The 19,853-nt window shown below is 47.3% G+C and overlaps 1 protein-coding gene across 1 annotated transcript in view; it reads left to right on the top strand.

Annotated features, from left to right (window-relative positions):
* The window catches only part of TTC12 (tetratricopeptide repeat domain 12), a 54,354-nt gene extending 50,514 nt beyond the window's left edge, over positions 1-3,840 (top strand). Inside the window, exons 16-19 of the mRNA XM_019665231.1 lie at positions 9-68; positions 1,351-1,450; positions 2,369-2,594; positions 3,692-3,840. Coding sequence (XP_019520776.1) covers positions 9-68; positions 1,351-1,450; positions 2,369-2,594; positions 3,692-3,767 — 462 coding nt within the window. The 3' untranslated portion in view covers positions 3,768-3,840. The remainder of the gene's footprint in view (positions 1-8; positions 69-1,350; positions 1,451-2,368; positions 2,595-3,691) is intronic.
* Positions 3,841-19,853: the final 16,013 nt, after the last annotated feature.

Raw genomic sequence — 19,853 nt, 5'->3', positions numbered from 1 at the left:
CCTCTCTGCAAATTGTTGAGGAGGCCCTAGGAGCAGGGGTTGTGAAGAAAATGATTAAATTCCTGAAGGTAAAATAACGTCATTGGTTACAACCTGGAGAACTTCCAGGAACATTGTTTTATTTAGGGAACGGAATTGCGATGCTATTTCACTCCTGCTAGATTTTAAATTTCTTGATTGGGGATTGGCTTCTGCCTGTCTACCCAGACTGTGCTCTGAATATCAACAAAAGGTTTTTTAATAAACAAGTAGACTATTCATTAGATATATCCATAAAAACTGCTCACCACTCAAGCCTGACTTAAAACTGTATGGCCTCTGTCCTTGGAAAAGGTGGTCTGAGCGACTTTCAACAAGGTTTCTCAGGCCCCTTCTTTTGCTCATGTTTTCCCGCTCCTGATGCATTTTTCTGGAGAATGGTGAGATCTCATATCTCCATTTATGAGATATGGAGGGTGCAGAGTTACCATGTGACAAAAGGATGTTCGGATTTCCCTTATGATGTGAGTGCAGTGAAGGTAAGCATGTCAGTCCAACAGTTAACTGGACTCACCAGAAAGGGTGCGGTGACTTACTCAGCTGCCATCTCTGGATCCTGTCCATGACGTGTGTGCCCGGTGAGGCTCACTCACCCGTGGTAGCGTGGTGACCCCACGGGAGGCTTATTCATAAAACTCCAGGCTAAATGGGGCCAGGGAGCGTGCTCTGTTGGGAGGCTGCTCCCAGGGCAGGGGCAATACTGAGGGGGCAGGATGGTCGGACTGAGTTTAGTCAGCTACTTGGATGATGACCGTTATTTACTCTGTACAGCCCTTGTAAACCTAGCAGAGTCTGCATTATGCATGATGCATGCTCATGTGCGTTTTGAAGACTCCGCATTAGGTGGTTTTAAGGACTATGATTTGACATTTGTCACTTCTTAGTATCGTCTAGGCTTGTGATGTTCTCTGTGCAGGCCTATCAGCCTGACAGTCTTAGCACGTCAGCCCTCATTCTCAGATGGTGAAATGACACAGGAGGCCTTTTCCTCCCTTTTTGGAAGATCTGCCAGTCAATAGCACCATTCTCTTTGTCAGCCATTCTCTCATTCAGGCTTCCACGGTAATTACTCGGGTGTATATGACAGGCCTACATTCATACTGGGGGCGTGGGCAGTGTTAGAGAGGATGTAAGTGGCACTTCCTCGGCACGGACCAGGCCTGCTCACCAGGAAGCTCACACCACTCTCAGTGGAGCTCTCTGTTAGAAGTTTAGGAAGACACTAGCACAATCACAGCTGCTCACTGTGGTTTCTGACCAAGAACAATCACAGGATTGATTTTATTTTTCTAATTTCATTCAAAACTCTAGATGGGAGGCCAGAATGCATCACATTATGCCATAAAGACCCTAGCCATCTGCACTAATACTTGTCACGAAGCACGAAAAGAAGTGATAAGACTGGATAAAAGTAAGTCATGGTTTCATTAAGCGGAGCCCACATCCCAGAGGTTAATCCATCCTCGAGGCTGCAAAGGGAACTGCAGATGAGCAGTGAGGAAAGACAGCATCATGCCACTAACCTTGCCCCAGACTTCAGTGGTGTCATTTCGCCTCCAGCTCTGAAGGCAATTAATTAGCCTCCGGCTGCAAACAGGTAGCAGGCCCAGGCTGGGGACAGCTGTGAAACAGCTCCAAGGTAACAGGGCTGAAGCTGGGCGCTTCGACCAAGTTAAATTGAAACTGTTTCTGAAACATTCTGCTTAGACTGACCTAACAGGGTCTCTCTTCCTTCACCAGGGGAAGGGAGGGAGAAATGGCTCAACCTTTAGTGAACAAGGAAAATAACAGAGTCCAAGCCTAGCTTTACTCTAGGAACTGAAATTGGCTGCCGTCATAGGTGCGGGTTCCCAGCCGAGGCAGCTGGCTAGCGTTCTCCTTAACACCCCATCTGGAATGCACGGGAAGGGAAGTGAGTGGGGCCCCGCCATGGAGGCAAGAACCTTCCACCCGGAGCCTGCTGCTTGCCCCACAGTCCAGGGTGCAGGCCCGTGGCCTCCCACTCCGGGGCTGTCAGGTGGAGAGTAGAGGTTAAGACGGGGGACTTTAGAGAGGACAGACCCGTCTGCCGCCTAGCGTTCATCCCCACACCTTCTGTGTGTGCCGGGCACTGCTCTGGGCCCTGAGGTCCTCAGAGACACAGGAGAAGGTGAGGAGCTTCGCAGTACTCCACAGAGTGTTGCTGAATGAGCGGGTGACACGTCCATCCTCAGAGCTTTTGGGCAGCTTGGCACCCGCTGACAGACCCTCCCCCGTGCCCCTCATGCCCCTTTGCCAGCGTCCTGTTTGGGATTTGAGGGCTGATGCTTGTTGTCCTTCCTCCCTGCAGAGTTCAGTGTTCTGCTGACACTGCTCAGTTCAGAGGACGAGATTCTGGTGGGGAACGCCGCCCTCTGCCTCGGGAACTGCATGGAGGTGCCGCAGGTGGCAACCTCCCTACTGAAGACCGACGTCGTGCCGGTCTTGTTAAAGCTTGCAGGCAGTGACGCCCGGCAGACAGCCGTGCAGCTGAATGCGGGGATCGCCCTGGGGAAGCTGTGCACGGCCGAGCCAAGGTATGCTTGGGTGGCAGTCAGCGCCCAGCAGGCAGGCCAGGGCCAGCAGGGGCACCGTGCTGTGGCAGGGACCCTGCCACACAGAGCCCGCTGGGGAGCTCTAGGCGCCCTGGTGCCTCCTCTGCAGACCGGTGTTGGGCCCCAGTAGCTGTTTCTCTGGAGGAAGGCTTCCTGAGGGAACGGGGAGCCCTCAGGCCCCTCCCAGAGAGAGGGGAGATGCCTGTGTGTCTGACAGGGATTTGTTCAGTGTACTTACTGCCAGTCGGCTCTCCCCTCCGCTCCCTCCGTCTCCATCCTCCTCTCCTCTTGACTCCTCCCCCCACACACCGTCTCCCTGTCTCTGTCCCTCCTTCTCTGTCCTCTACTTTTCCAGAAAACGTTAGACCTCCCACTTCATGTTTTGCCCAGGGCTTAAGCATATGGGACAATGTCCAGCGAGGGTAACATTCTCGTGCTGGAGAAAACCGAAGGCAGATGCGGAGCAGCATGTCTAAGAGCACCTGACAAGCCAGGATGGGGCCTTGGCTTTAACTGCGTGTATTGCTTCGCTTTAGCTCAGACTTCTGTTCTGCTCTGGTCTTGTTCTGATGCGCCTCAGCGCCTGGCGTGCATCCTCCTGGAGAGCACCTGCCTGCAGCTGAGCGATGGAGCCCCGGTCTAGCTGGGGGCATGCCTTCCTGGGGCAGGGCGAGGCTTTGGCCTGCCTGGTTCTTTTACAGACTCACACCTCCACCTCTGATTCCTCCTCTGTAGAATGAGAGGGCTGGCCTGGATGACACCTAAGGTCCTTACAAGTTCTGATTGTTCAAATGGAAGGAATGGGTAAAATCTTTCTTCCACAGAAAGCGAGGCACATTAGCTAGCACAAGCTCCAAGTGGCAGCCTCCTGGGGAGCAAGGTCCCATCAGATCAGCCCGTCACATCTGCCACTCATAGCAAGAGTGTTCGCAGTGTATTGTGGGTCTCCCCGAGGGCTCCCAGGGCCACTGCCCCTTTCAAAATTCCCAGCCAGGTCTACCCAAGCAGGGGACGCTCTGGGTGCTGGAAGTCTACACCATGGCATTTATGTCCTAGAGTTTGTGTTCTGATTTTGACAGGTTTGCTGCTCAACTGAGAGAGCTTCATGGGATAGAAATTCTCAACTCTACCATGAAGTACATCAGTGACCCTTGAGAGACGTGGTGTGTGCAAACAATGTGACTGTTTGCTCTGGGTTGTTCCTGTGCTAATAAAGACTTCGAAAATATCCACTCCAGAACTGAATATTGATTTTCAAAGTGCTCGCCTGTTTTCATTGGTAACGAGGCATCAGGCCAGCTACCATGGTGGGAACTGGCCTGCTCATCCATCACGCCCTCCTTATAATGTCCCCTCCGTATAACGTCCCTTCCTGTTGTGTAGAGGCTGGATGCCAGCACACAAAAAGCCATACTTCCCAGACTCCCTTGGAGGCAGTGGTTCTAGATGGAAACTAGATTCTGCCCACTTAACACCCTTCCTGCCACTTTTGCTATTTCCTGCTGCCAACGTGCTAGAAACATCAGCTTTTCAGCAGCAGCATGTTGGTGTCCATTTTCCAGCTCGGGAATACCAAGAGACAGATGCAGTGGCATCAACAATGGTGGCAGCTTCCTGAGGCCTGGCCTGGCACTGTGGCATGTGCTCTTGAATTCAGTGGGCCCAGTGCTGGGTGGTGGCTCCCCTGGCAGGGAGTGCTGTATGATCTGGGAAATCATTCCTGGAAGCACCACCTGGTGCACTCCACCATCCCACCTAATGATGCTGTGAGCACCCCATTCCATGTGTCAGCACGAAACTCACAAATTCAGACATATTTGTTTCCCTAATCCACCTTTCATTCTCGGCCCATGCCCAAAAGGTCCTGCTCCCTTGCAGTTGCCCCAGGTCCACTGAAACTGTCAGGGCCACCTCTGGACCCCCAAGTCCCTAAGTGAAAAGTCCAGAAAGTGACACGATTCTTCTACTTCTCAGTACACTCACTAGACCACTTTAGGGGAGGAGGCAGGACCTGCATGATATAGTGAATGCCAAGAGTCCCAGACCAAAGTTCCAAAGACTTATGGTCGTGTCCTGCTACCTGGTAGATACATGACTTTGGGCAAGTCACAACCTCTCTGAGCTTTGGTTGCTGCTTCTGGAAAAGTTAGAGTAATACCTGTCCAACCTATCTCCTACATTGTTGTAAAGATTAAATGGCATTTTAGAAGTAAAGGCACTTGGGGAATTATAAAGCACTACACAAATATAAGAGATTATAAGGCTTCACCTTGACCATGATATCACTTCGGTTAAATTTGAGGGCCTGGGAAAGAGTAAAGCACACGTCCTTTACGGAATCAGAGCTGGACAATTTCTGGACCACGTAAGAAAGGAAATCCTCCTCCTCCTCGGAGATTTACTCATCACACCCAAAGAAATGGTCCCTCACAAATGAGGTAGCTCATAGCTTTAAATGAAGAACTTTGCTCCTGAAACCAAGGTAGGTAATTGGCACTTTGAGGGGCTGGAAGGAAACCAATAGCCCCAAGCCCCTCACTGTGAGATCAGTGCACCTCATGGGGCTAGAGGAAGCTCACTGGAGTACCCTGTGATGGTGCCATTCCATTGTCCCTGGGCGGCAGTCAAGTGACAAGCCACAGAGAGGCCAGGTCCTGCCCACTTAGTCTAATCGTGCAAACAAACACACTTCAAGAGGTTACTGAATTGCAAAGGGAGATGATTTGATGCTAAACGGAGCACAGAGAAGAAAATTAGAGGCTGCAAAATGTGCTGTTTTGGGAAAGAATTCAATGGAGCTTTAAAAATGGAAAAGACTGCCTGTGTACATAACCAGCAGGCTTGTCTCCCCTGAAGTTCAGACCCCCCCTTCTCCCCCTCTTTGGCTGCACTCCTCCCCAGCTCTTGAAAATGGCTATTATACATGGAATCTCTTCCCCAAAGAGGGGGGAAATGTCAAATTATATTATCTTTGCTTCAGAGTGCCTGCCGAGAGCAGTAATCTCTGCTTTGGAGGAGGGTCTGGCTGCACCTGAGGAGTTCCCTCCTCTCGCAGGTGGAAAGTTGTACATACTGGTTTTCTCCATCTCCAGTGCAGAGCCACCCCTCCTAAATCGTGTTACCTCTAGCACACACCCATACAGGACTCCCAGGCAGCGTGGAAAAAAACCAATTACATGTTGAAAACGGGGCTCACCTCTTTGTGCCAGGAGCCACTAGCACCATCCTCCCCATTCTCGGGGTCATGGCTTATTTCGGGAAAGCAGTCTGCTGGTTCCACAGGCAAAGGAGTTGGGATCCCGTCCTAAGGAGGATGTGACCAGGATGGATCTTCCTAACCAACCTGAAGCCACAGCAGAGGTGTTAGGTAACAGATGTTAATAGCTGTCCTAGACAATGTGACAATGGCAATTCTAGAGGGCAGCAAGGCAGGACTGAGGATAAATGTTGGGAGGCAGTAACAGGAAGGGGCAGGACATGCTGCTCGGGCCAGGGCTTTATGGTAAGCACTTTCCTGAGGATATATTAGAACAAGAACTTGGCTTAAGAGAACTGAGTGAAGAATAGCACGACCTGGCAGTATCCTGAGGCCAGATGACATTTAATCTTCCACAAAACGTCTCATTTTCTAAATGTCTGGAATATACAGACTCCCTAAAGGGCCCAGTAATTCACACCCTTTCCCAATTTACTCCCTTCTTCAGTGTGAGAGGCTCATGGTCCTCACTGACCTGCAAACCTGCAGAAAGAGAACAAATCCTGCCCCTGCACTGAGCATGTGCTCTGCACGAGGCAAGCGCCTAAAGATTTTGTCTCATAAAGACCCTGTAGGGTAGGCATCATTGCCACTTCACGGGTAAAGGAGCTAAGGTAGGAAGACAAAGACAATGCACACTTCCTACCCAGGGTCACATAGCCACTGAGCAGGGAAGTCAGAATCTGCCCCCAGCCTGTGTTTTAAACTCTTGCATGTAAAACATGCCTCAACTTGTTTTATGCGGCATGAGGAAAAGTCGTCTAGTTTTCCTGAGCCCCAGTTTCCTTTCTTATAAAATAGGAGCAATACTTCCTGCCTATGGAGTTCTGTGGTTTGGATACAATGTATGTAAAGCGCCTGGCATAGGTGAATGGAAAAATAGAAGGCATTTACTTAACGGTGACTTACGATTTTTAGACAAGAAATTACCATGGACTCATTGTCTTGCCCCGCCACCCGTGCCAATCCGCTCATCTCTAGGTATCCCATCTTAACGAAAGCAAGTGGCTATTTGGTGGTTCTCTTTGTCTTGCCCGCTCTCTTGTACCAGGTGGCAAACATGAGGCTCCCTGAAGACCTAGCTGCCTGCCAGCTGTCTGCCTTCTCATATGCTCCCTCTGAGGCAGCAAGGTCTGCGGGCCCCACGCCTGGGTGGGGTGGGGTTCTGAGCACACCAGGGCTCATGGCTGGGTGGCAGTGTTCCTGACCAGGAACTGAGTAGCTGGGGACTGCCCGGGCCTGGGGCCAGGCTGCATTCACATCAGCAGGACCTAGTGTGCAGTGGACTGGGAGCCCTGACACTGGAAGGGCAGTAGGTGGTAGGATTAATGCTCCAAAGTCCCCTCCCCAAACAGATGTTCCCCTGTCACTTGCTATTCGTCCTCAATTTAGACTCAGGGAAACCTGTTGATTCCAAGGACTGCAACTCCAAGAACACATTCATCAGGATATCTTTAGTTATTTTTTCCTCAAGCCCCAAGGGCTGCAACCACCCCCCTCCCTGAGTGCCCTGGAAAGGAGGCATGGGTAACAGCAGGACAGACAGCTGACCTTCACCTCCAGCAGTCCCCAGGCCTATTGCTGCTCTGTGCCAGGGAAGCTCTGGGCTTCTGTGACCTGAAGCCCGCTGGATGACTTTTTTTTTAAAAAAAACAAGACCCCAAATTTGATTTCAATTTTAAAACAGCAAAATGAGGAATGGGTTCTCCCTGGAGGCATTCTGACCCTGGGTCTGATTTTACCCTGGGGCCAGGACCAGGTTTCTTTGGCAGCTGTCAGTCTCAGCCCTGGTAGGGAGTGGGGAGTGGGCCCTTGGGTGCCAGCAGGGTAGGGGGAGCAGCGACTGCTCATCCGCTCTGACAGCCACCCCAGCGCCAGAGCTGGGTCGGAAGGAGGCACTCCCTGTGAGTGTGGGGTCTGCCAGATGTGCCAGTTCAGCTCAGCCCAAGCATCACTCCCCTCATCATATGCCGTCTCCAACTTCACATTTGCGCTTTTATCTTTAGCAGCTCCATCTGCTCATTAGGATCACTCGCTTCCCCTCGAGCCACGCGTCCACCCAGGCACATGCGTGCACATGCAGACTCTACCTCTCTGCAGCCACGAGATGGATTTCCACATAAAAACGGGTGAGTTCACATGCAGTGGGGACGCAGACTAGATCAAAAGCATGGCAAGATAATGAGAAGTATTGGAACAGGTGGTGAGGACAAAGCCTTCTAGGATGTCTAAGCTGAAAATAATTTAGGGGCCATCTAATCCAGTATGTTTGACTGGAATCCATCTCATCTTATTTGCTAAATACAATTCACTGCTTAAATATGTGCAGCCCAAGCACACCCCCTTTTTACAAATAAGGAAATGAAAACTCCAAAAGGCCAGGAGGTCTGTGCTCTATGTGCCAGAACCCTCGGAATCAAGGAGCCAGAGAAGAAGGGCTGGGACTCAAAGCACCTGCCAGGAAGAAGTAAGTGCAGTAACCAATGGCAGGCAGCTGTCCTAGCGCCTGGGCTCCAAGCCCCGCTCCACCGCTTATATCACTGAGCCCCTTAATTGCCTTGTCTATAAAAGGAGGGGGTGGGGAAGTATAACACCTATTTCATGGGTGTGTTGTAAGGATTAAAATAGCGGATTTCTGTAAAGTGCCCAGCTTTCTTCTGGGCCAGTAGCCACCGTTGTTGTCATTATACAGGAGTCTGCTGCTTCTGTAGATGACCCCTGCCTGGCCATCCATGAGTGCTCTTTTCCTGAGTTCTTAAATATGAGGATTTTTATCAGGATTGAAAGGGCCTGACTCTGCCAGAAGGTGAGGGATAGAGAAGTGGGCTTCCAAGTTCAATGTTATCCGGATGCAACCTGACAGGCAGAAGTGGAGGTCTGGGCTGGTGAGGATGGCTGGTGGGAGTGCAGGGCAGGTGGGGGGAGGCCGGGTGGGAGGCACACAGGAAAGCATGGAGGATTCAGACGTGCATGCAATGGGATTAGACTTTGCTGACCTCTGCGCTACATTATCAATATCGAGGAGAAATAAGAAAAAGACAGGCACCTGATTAGCTTAACGTGCATTACTGTAATAGCCTCCCTGTCTCACTCCATCTCCTAAGCCATCTACACACTGAAGCCGGAACAATCCTCTTAAACATCACTTTCATTGCGTCACGCCCCTTCTCAGGCACCTTCTCACAACCGCCACCAGGATAAAGGCCAAACTCCTGGCTGGTGTGTGTGCATGTGGGTATATGCATGTGCCTGTCTGTGTGGGTGTGTGTAGCACAGATGGGTAAAGGGGTAGTGTTTTTTAAATTTTCTGAAATTTTGCTGATAAAGCACTCCCATTATCTTACTTAAACTACCATAAGAATTCCATGCATTCCTTGCACTGGGTATGAGTAAGAACGATGATTCATAAGTTTTAGGTGTAATTTAAAATAAGCATATCTAATAAAATAGCCATGGGGATGTAAAGTAAAGCATAGGGAAGATAATAATATGGTAATAACTATGTATAGTACCTGTTGGGTACTAGTCAGGGGGATCACTTCTTAAATTATATGAATGTCTAACCACTATGCTGTACACCTGAAATTAATACAAAATAATATTGCATGTCAATAAAACAAAATAGAATAGAATCAAACAAGCATGTCTATTATTACCCTTCAAATATTAATAAGAGTACACATGGTCTTTGCGCATTTCCCATCCAGTGTGATCTTGTCAAGTCTGAAAGTCACCTTGGTTTTAGGGTCCTAGCCTGGTTCCCACCTAAGCTAGCCAGTCTTCAGTACTGACCCTGGGTCCCGTCTTTGTGGCTCACCACAGTGCTCTAGCACCTCATCAAAGCCTGAGCCTATTTGTTGAATGCCAGTTCCCCACCAGCCAGCTCCGCAATGTTTGCATACATTCTGCTCACTCCCATCGCCTTGCTTCTGCTCCTACTGTCCCCCCAATTCTCCTTTGCTCTCTTGAAATCTTACACATCCTCAAAGCCCCGACACAGTAAGTATGGCTGGCACTTTTTATTAAATACTTACTAGGTTTCAGATCCTGCCTCCTGAGGTGGGTACTATTATCTTTCTCCCTTTACAGATGAGGAAACTGAGGCACAGAGGGGTGACACAGCTGCTCAAAGATCTGCAGCGCGTCCATCCAGGCACTCATGCGCTCGGCATGAAGCCCTCTTGAGCCCACACTATTTATTCATCTTTTCTCTGACATCTCATTGTAGTGCACTACACTTTTAAATACATTTCTGTGTCTTTAGCTTTTCTCTACAACTAGAATTTAAATTCTATCTGGAGGACCTGAAGATTTCTTCTGTAAGAAGTCTTATGGACAAGAAAAAGAGAAGTAGGTATATACAGAAGGTGTTTAATAACCTTAGTCTAAGGCAGCGGTTCTCAACTTTTCACAAGGGTTGCCTAAGACCATCGGAAAACACATATTTTCCGATGGTCTTAGGAACCGAGACACCGCTCCTCTATCCATCTCCAGGCCCACATGCAGATACGCCCACATACGAGTACCCGGCGACACCTGTGAAAGGGTCGTTTGACCCCCAAAGGGGTCGCGACCCACAGGTTGAGAACCGCTGGTCTAAGGACACATCATACATCATTCAGGAGGGCGCGTCCTTGAGTTTGTGCTTGGCCATGTCCTCATGAGCATATGGGTGAGTGACCAGTAATAACGCTGCCTACCCTCTCGGTTATGGCATGATCTTGTCTGGCTCCCAAGCCTCTGGGTCCCCTGCTCCTCAAGAAGTATGTGGTCGCTACCACAATTCTCCCTCATACAGGACATGGAATGTCATGCTTCCTCTGAGCAAATGTAGCCAAAGGGCCTCATTCCAAGGTCCCATCTGACAAGCCTGGCATTGCAGGTATAGCCCTCAGCCTGGCAGTCTGTCTCCTGTGGCAGGATAATAATAGCCTCACACAGAAAAGCTCTTTTAACTTCTTCAAAGGCCTTTCCTGTCACTGAACTCATTTCATGTGCACAATGCCCCTGTCAGGTAGGTATTATGATTTCCCATCAGAGATTCAATGTCTTCTCCAGAATTTCCAAAAGAAATCATGGCTGAGCCAGGACCAGAACGCAGCCTCCCGCTGAACCCCACTGCCCATTACCCAGCCCTGTCTTCCTGTCATTAATATTCTGGCTTAAACTGTAGCACAGTGAAGTCGCCAGTTCTCACTTGCTCCTTGCGTGTAAAGGGGAAAATAAAACTCTAACCCCTTTAAGGTTTTATCTGAAATCCTTGCTAATCCATCAGCAGTCTGTTAACTAACAGCTAAATCTCCTCAAAGGATTACCTTCCCATCTGATCAGCAAGGCACATTAAAGGAGGCATCAGGTGGTTGTGAGCCTGAGGAGGCAGGTCAATTTCTCTGTAAACATGGAGGTACTCAGATTTCCAGAAACTGCTGTCCTCCCTCAGATGGGGGGGAGGGGATAGCCCAGGGTCTGTCGTTATATCAAAAAGCTCCTCAGCCAAGGTCATTTAAATGAAAGCTTGATTTTGAAAAGCTCCTCATTCAGTCAATAAATAGTTGTCAAGCACCTACTACGTGCAAGCACTGTGCCAGGCACTATAAAATGACTGGGTGAAATGGATAATATTTCCTCCCCCACTGCTATTATAATAGAAGCAAGGCATTATTGGGGTGAAAAACAAATCAGACGCCAGCAAGACCTCCCCTTGGAGCTAACATGGTCTAGGCCCCTGACCCATGTACCCCACATCAGTGAGTCAAGGAACATCTACTGAGGGTACAGGTCCTCTCAATCCTGGCCTTTGGATTATGAGGGTTATCACTCCAAAGTCCAGGTATGCAGGGTGCCTGGTATCCCGCAAGCAAAGGGGAACATTTAGAAGTCTTCAGACTTCTGTCAGTGTGTTGTCAGCATTACAGCAGTTTATAAATGGAGGGATCACGTCTGATGGAACAGAGCCTCTCCTATGTGGTCTCTATTTCCACTGAAGTCAGCTGTGACTTTCTCTTCCAAGGGTAGTTTGGAAGTACATCAGGAGAACTTTGGTCTGCCCTGTTTGTACGATCAGCAGAAATGTGATACCCTCGGAGCACCAGTGCGTAATCTCTGACAACCAAAGCTAGACCTGGTCTCATCTTTTCCTTAGACGTTAGCTGGGGACACCCTCCTCCATTAAGATGATATCAGTGCAGGGTCCATAGTCCTGGATGGACCACACATCTGAGGGTCTAGATTATTAAAAAAGCAATAAAGAAATACATGCCCCACCCTATTTTTGGCTCCTCAAACTAGTGTTATCATAAGAAATTCAGGTCGGAAACGAAAGCAGGAATGGTGTTTTATGAAGTAAGTACTTCCCAAATAGTTGGGCTTTTGGCTGCTGTAACTGGAGTCATTGAGAAAAGAGAATCTCCACCTGCAGGGGTGATGGGGGAATGTCATTTGTTCGGCAACAGGAGACTAGATGAGGTGGCCCCAGTGGGTTCTTTCTGAAGGCGCTCTTCAACCAGCAGGGACCAAGAGCTGAGTTCCAACTCTGCCCTAACCAGGCTTGTAACTACAATCTAATCATCTCACTTCTCTGGGTCTGCGACTTTGACTTCTATTTCCTTATAGTCTGGACAATTGGTATTTGCTTACCCAGCGCCCATTCCCCCTGTTCTGGTAATGACACCTCAATTTTTCTTAGGGAACCTCTCCTCCTCCCTGCTTAGACCACATGATGCAAGTGCAGCGGATTCTAACTCTGGTTCCAGAGATAAGCATGGAACCCAGGACCAGCCAATCACAGCATTGCACATCCCTGTCATCATAGTGATTTGTGCAGAGATGGTCATGTGGTCTGGGCTTATCAGAGCTCAGCCCAGACTTGTGCCAGAGCAAAGGAAAGAGAGGAACTCTTTTTTTCATTGAAGTTGCTCAGAAGCTAGGACATGAGTTTGGAGCTGTGCTGGTGACTTTACCATCCCTGAGGAGGGCTTCACTGAGAATGGAATCAAAATAGAGAAAAACAGAACCTGGAAAATTTGGAGATGGAGTTAAGGAGAGCCCTGACATCACTGACCCCCTCTCCCCACCCCAGATCTAGCTGTGCCTAAGGCTATCACTGGGCTTCCAGTTATGTGAGATGTCACTAGTACCAAAAAATCCCTGTTCAATGCCTCCCACCTTTTTCCCTTGCCCCCTTTATCTTGCTTAAGTTCTACTAAACCAGTAAGTATCAGTTTAAATGTTGTATTCCTGCCTTATTTACCGCAGCTCCTTTCTTTCCACAACATAATATCCTAATAGATACATACCATTCTAATATATCACATAATTTACTTAACAGGATATATGGTTTGCTGTTTGCACTCCACCCTTCTTCCTGCCAAAATGTAAACTCCATGATTTTTGTTGGTTTTGATCTTTGATGTGACCAAGTACCTAAAAAAGTACTGATATATTGTTGCGGGAACCCAGACAAAGAGACAGGACACCAAGGCATGGGAAGCAACTTTTATTAATGCCGGCACTGGCTCAGCGGATTCACATCCAGAGGCTGAGCGCCCACTCAGGTGGGATTTGGGGTTATATACCCCTGAAGTTTCCAGGTTGGCAGTTAAGATTTATTAGGACATGTGGCCACGGTGCCAGCTCCCGACTGGTCCACGGGTGAGGCAGGAACTTGGAAACATTACACGGGGAAGTCTTGATGACCACACAGTCCAGAAATGTCTTTGTCCGAAGCCCGTGCAAAATCCTTAGGGACCACATGTTCTGGGAAGGCCTTTGTCTAGGGCCCACTGCCACAATATAATAGATGCTCAACCAACATTTGTTGCTTACATGATTAAAATTTAGCAGGGGGAGGCATTAGGGGACTCTTACCAGCACCAGCCTGGGGTGAAGTCTGGTTATTCTCACACACTTCAAACTTTCCATGCTCCCCTAAGCCCCCAATGGTGGTAATGATTTAGGCTAAAACACTACAGCTTCCATTTAAGTGCCCACTATGTGCCAGTCCCTGGGATAAGTGTCGGGCATACACAGAAGACAGTCTCTTCTTGCAAGGCGTGCTTGGTCAAGAGAGGGTATGCACACACAGAGAATCACATATTATTGGGCCTACTGCAACATTTGCAATACAGAGATAGGGCCTCTAGCCCAGCAAGGGACACAGGGATCAGAGATACCTTCCTGGAAGGGGTACCATCTGAGCACTGTCCCCTTCCCAATTTGGAAGGAAGACATAACAAAGATGGGCTTGGGTTGTGGGTAGGGAGACAAGATGGGGAGAAATGCATGAAACTCAGACTACACCAAAAGCTGGAGCAGGAAAAAGTGCTCTGGTTCCCTCCTTCCCTTTTTTTGTCTGGACTGACCTGAAGGCAGCTCTATTCTCTGCCACCAGATCAGATTCTCCCTCACAAGGCCAGCAAATGAGGCTCTTTGCTCTTTTGAGTTTCACAGCAAGAAAAAGACCCATAGCCTCCTTTGCTTCCCTGTTCCGACATCATTCAGTGCCATCATCTGGAAATACCCGCTGGCTCTTGTCTAAACCAGTCTTGGTTTCCAGGAAAAGCCAGCCCTTGCACTCTATGCCCACATACACCTGGACAGGGGACAATGCTTCTGTCCTCGTCCTCGATAACTCACCTCCTCCACTCCAAAGTGCTCCTGATTCAGTATTCCCGGGACCAACCGTCACTCCTTCTTTGACGTCATCTCTAAGCAACTCCTTCAGGAGAGAGCAGCTAACTCAGAGCTGGATGAAATCTACAGGGCTCTCTTTCCCTGGCCCAAAACTCCATCTGCTTAACACCTTGTCTGCCAAGTTTCCACACTCAGATGCAAATTTACCAGCACATATATTGTTTCCTTCTTACTGGTGGAACAGGCTTTTGACAGTCCAGGAACACATTACTTTCTTTCCAGCCAAGAAAGCAGAGACAAAGATATTTCCGCTGCGACTAAGTAATCCTGAAATTTCTCCAGAAGTGAAATTTGATTGAGCTAACGCAGACTTTTCTACAGGCACAGCTTCCAAAGCTATCTTTCAGCCTCGGGCAAAAACCTGATGAGTATAATATTCGTCCAAGGCCCACCTGCAGTACCCCCCCACCCACCCTCACACTAGCCTGAGGGGTAGATGGAGATTGAGGAACGTCACCGACTACCTACAACTGGTTTATACCCCAGGTGATCCTGTTGCTGCCTCAGGACCTCACCACTGCACCTGGATGAACCTCACAGTCTGAGGGTCCATATTTGATTTTTCCTGGGGAACATTTTTATCAAGGCTCTCCTGGCCATATTACAGTGTTAAGAGCATGTGCCTTGGCAAAGCCAAGCCAGGTTCAAATCCTGGAGCGTCTAATTGCCCACCGCATGGACATAGGCAAGTTACTTAGCTCCTTTAAGTCTGTAAAAATGGGAATAATAATAGTACCTACCTCAGAGGATTGGATTAAATAATGCAGGTTGATCACTGCAGGTGAAGCGGGTACAAATGTCGCCTTACAGCCGATTCTTAGACCACCCCTCCTGCATTAGCCTCTGACCCATTAGTCCAGAGAGTGCCTCGGAAAACTGAGGCCGGATGGAATGATATCTGTAAAGCTCTCTCGGGGGCGTCTCGGCCTGACTGGGACCTGATGGAATGATATCAGCTGTCTCCCCTGGGAGGACATGTAATTATGTCTTGGGGCAATGTGGTGGAGTACGAAGGCATAGCATTTGCTGGAGTACACTGGGAAAAGGTCATTGGAAAACGCCTTAAGGCGCACCAGTATACACGGTTAGTGACTGACAGCACAGCAGTTTACTTCCTTGAAAATAATCAATAAAAACCATGCGTCGACCCGATTCGGGGCTCAGTCTATCTCTGAAGGCTGAGTCCCTTGGTCTCGCTCTTAAATCTTACTTCTGTCTCTTGTTCTTATTCAATCTGTGTCACCCCTCTCGTGTCCCATTTGCCCTTGCCACGCAGGACATGACATACAAAGCAAAGACTCAGTAAATTACAGGTCTTATTATTGCTTTGGTCCCCAAAGCCTCACCATCATTTTCTTATTTCATCAGAAAAGCCTTTTGCTTAGAAAACCGTATTTACAAAAACACGCACAAAGCATTATAAATGATCACAAGGAATCTGACTGGGGGTCAATGGTGATGGGCATCTCTGAGGGATCTTCCCCAGGGAAAAGGGGTCCTTGGCAGTCCCAGAAGCTTAAGTTCTAGGAAGCTTAACTGCCAAGAGATCTTAGCAGCCTAGCTCTGGGGGGGTGGACGCAAGAGAGGAACTCATTGAGACTAAAGAAGACCCTGAAGAAAGGTTGGAGGGACTGCCAAAAGTCAGCCTCTGCCCCCTGAGTTTCACTTTCCCATTCATTCAATCATTTGTTCGTTATAATATATGACATGAGCTCCCTCCTACAGGCCAAGTGCTGAGGATACAGCATTGAGCAAAGCAGACTACGATTCCTGCACAGGAGCCCACATTCCACTAGTTTGTTTGAGGTTTTTTGACTTTTAAGAGTTGTGTTCTATGCTGATACTTGGGCCCCATTCCCAGGGACTTAATTGATCTAGGGTGGGAAGTGGGCCTTGATTTAAAAAAAAAAAAAAGTGTTCTTCACAACCACCTAAACCAGATGGTGTAAAACCAACCAAACAAACAGGTAAAATCTTTTCTTGGTCTCTTTAATGTGCAAAAGGTAGTCTGATTAATTTCTCACCCCTGAAAAATATAAAGAAAGGAAGAACTTTACTAAACAGTAAGGAAAATAGAAAAAAGAAACAAAATACAAGAAGCATGAAATCAGTGACATCTTAGAAGTCCCTTTTTTCCCTACAGAGCTAGAAAACTTCTGTTGCACAACCTAAGAAAGCTGTTTTTGTGCTTAGGTCCTTCCCTAGTCCCAGGTCTTCCTGGCTCATGCCCATCCTGGAAGGGCCCAGAGCAAGGGGGAGACTGGTTTGTCCCCATATACATAGCCCTGAGCATTCTCAGGGTTGACATCTGGGGGTGGAAGGGGATATTTTCCCTCCAGGGTCCCCAGTAAAGGCAGTCACAGGGTATTTCTTCACATCTCCCTTCCTGACTTGTTATTAAATTAAAAGGGGTCACATTTAAATTCACAGTCCCTTGGTAACTTCTAGAGAAGGTATCGACCACAACTTCTTGGTTCCAATGATGAGCTATTAGCCTGATGCAGCCCACTGTAAGACCAAGATTCTCTAAAGCCCTGGCCATGGTCAGTATTTCTTCTAAGCTGCTTGAGGGTGGCAGGATTCTTGGGACATTTAGTTTTTATTTTGACATGAACCTGACTCAGGATCACAAGCATTCAAGTCTACAAAGAACCTGTGGCCATAATTTTGACAATGAGAACTGTCTCTCTTGAAACACAAGGCTTCCACTTCAGGCTCTTTGACACTTAAGATAGTTTTTATCAAAAGCTCTTCAAAAGGGAGCCTGGTGTTCCATATTAGAGGGAAAGAATCGATTCCCAAAAGTGTTCTTCCTTCATTCCTGGTTGACTCCATTCTTACTCTTGCGTCCATACACCACCTTGACCCTGAGAGGAGCTATCTTTCTGGAGTATTCAGGAGCAAGTCGATCTGCCTGGGTAGAAACAAACGAAGCAGATCTACCTGCCAGGCACTCACCATCTGGGTGCATCACAGGCCCCATGGGACATCCTATGGTCCCAGGGAAGCCATGCTTGGTGCACGTGACTTTGCAGCCCAGCCTACATCTATATGCCTGCACATCTCAACTATCAGAACACAATCCCATGAGCCTAAGTGAGGTATGCCGAATAGATAGAGCCCTGAAATGATTCTGACAATGGCAAATTGATCTTAATTTTTCTGGCTTTCTCTGAAGGAGAAAAATTTGGTTAATCAGATGTAATTCTGCCAGCTTATCTGACCAAATCACCTGGGTGAGAGTATTGAGGCCTGGAGGGACCTAGTTGCCATCCTTCCACCATCCTTTTCTGCCTCAGGCACTTACCGTATTTTGTTGTGTATAATGCACACGTTTTGGCCCAAATTTGTGAGGGAAAAATAAGGATGCACATTATACATGGGTAGTACTAATTCCGTATCTATATAATTGTTTTTAATTCTTTTATTTATGCTTATGAGTTAAAAAGTATAACTCTAGAAATCAATAACGAATCTGTATGCAAAATAATACCCCAGAATACGATAATCAGTTTTGTTGAACTTACGATGAACTTGCAATGACAAAGAGTTCCTGGCCTTCTAGGATGCATGAGTATCGTAAATTTGTTACTGGTACATAAAATGTCTTGTACCTTGTATCTGTTCTTGTGTTTTGTAATTATTTGTTACATAAAATTTCTTGTATCATAATATGTTAAAAAATAAATGCTAAAATTTCCTTATAATACAAAAAACAAGTACCTAAACGTAAACAAATTAAATTTTGAATTAAAAACTTAAAACAAAAGACTTTTCCCTGAAAGTTTGGGCCAAAACCGTGGGTGCACACTATACACTGCCAATTATGGTAATCACAGTGGCCTTTTCTTTCCTTCCTGAGAGTTTCTCTGTGTCCACAAGGGGCCAGGCAATTCTCCTCAAGGCTGTGTGTGCTCCATGTTAGATTACTCCCTTTCTCCTGTTATGGAAAGAGTTTGCTTCTGAGAATGCAATATTGACTGGAAATAACAAAAACAAGGAGAAGGAGGAAGAAGAGAAGGAGGAGGGGAAAAGAAGACGACGAATGAGGAGGAAGCGGAGAAGAACGTGGGGAAGGAGGAGAAGGACAGCAAGAGAGGAAGAGAAAGTGAAAAGAAAATTAGAGGAGGAGGAAGACATGCATTTAAAAAATCTTTTCAGGGCCGGCCGAGTGGCTCAGTTGGTTAAGAGCTCGCTCAAGAGTTTGAGCTCTGAGCAACAGTGGTTCAAGTCCTGGCCTGAGCTGAGCTGCTGCTGAGCTGCCAACAGGTGGCAGGATGGCTCAGCTAAAAATAAATAAATAAATAAAATAAAAAATCTTTTTGTTTTGAGGTAATTATAGATAAATATGCAATTGTAAAAAGTAATGCAGAGATCCCTATAACCTTCACCTAGTTTTCCCCGGTGGTAATATCTTACATAAGTATAGCACATCCTCACAGCCAGAAACTGACAGTGATACAATGCGTGGACATTACTCAGATTTCACCAGTTTTGCACACCCTCATTTGTGTATGCGTGTTTAGTTCTATGCAATTTTATCATGTGTAAATTCATGTCACCACCACCACTGTCAAGATCCAGAAGTTTCATCACAAGGATCCTTTTTACAGACATACCCACCTTGCCCCCACCTCTGACAAGCACTCATCTGTTCTCTATTTCTGTAAGCTTGTCATTTCAAGAATGTAACATGAATGGAGTCACATAGTACATAACCTTTTAAGATTGTTTTTTTTTCACTCAGTGTCATTCCCTGGAGATTCGTCCAAGTAGTTACATGTATCGCTAGTTCATTCCTTTTCACTGCAGTGTAGTGTTCCATGGTATACATACTCGTATAAGTATACCACAGTTTGACTAACCATTCACCTGTTGAATGACATCTAGGCTCTTTCCAGATTTTAGCTATGACAAAGTTGCTATGAACATTGAAGTTAACGTTTTTGTGTGAATATAGGTTTTCATTTCTCTGAGATAGATGCCCAAGAGTGCAATCTCTGGGTTGTATAGTAATTGTATGTTTAGTTTTGTAAGAAATTGCCAAACTGCTTTCTAGAATGGCTGTACCGCCTTACATTCCCAGCAGCAATACATGAGTGATTCAGTTTCTCTGCATCCTCGCCAGCATTTGGTGTTGTCACTATTTGTTTCCTAGCCATTCTGGTACGTGTGTCATTGTGATTTTAACTTGCATTTCCTTAATGGCTAATACTATTTAACATCTTTTCATGCATTTATTTACCAGCTGTATATCCTCTTCAGTGAAATGTCTGTTCATGTCTTTTCTAATT

Source organism: Hipposideros armiger, unplaced genomic scaffold (genome assembly GCF_001890085.2).
Source record: "Hipposideros armiger isolate ML-2016 unplaced genomic scaffold, ASM189008v1 scaffold_437, whole genome shotgun sequence".
Classification (NCBI taxonomy): Eukaryota; Metazoa; Chordata; class Mammalia; order Chiroptera; family Hipposideridae; genus Hipposideros; species Hipposideros armiger.
This window is presented reverse-complemented; position numbering and strand designations above follow the sequence as displayed.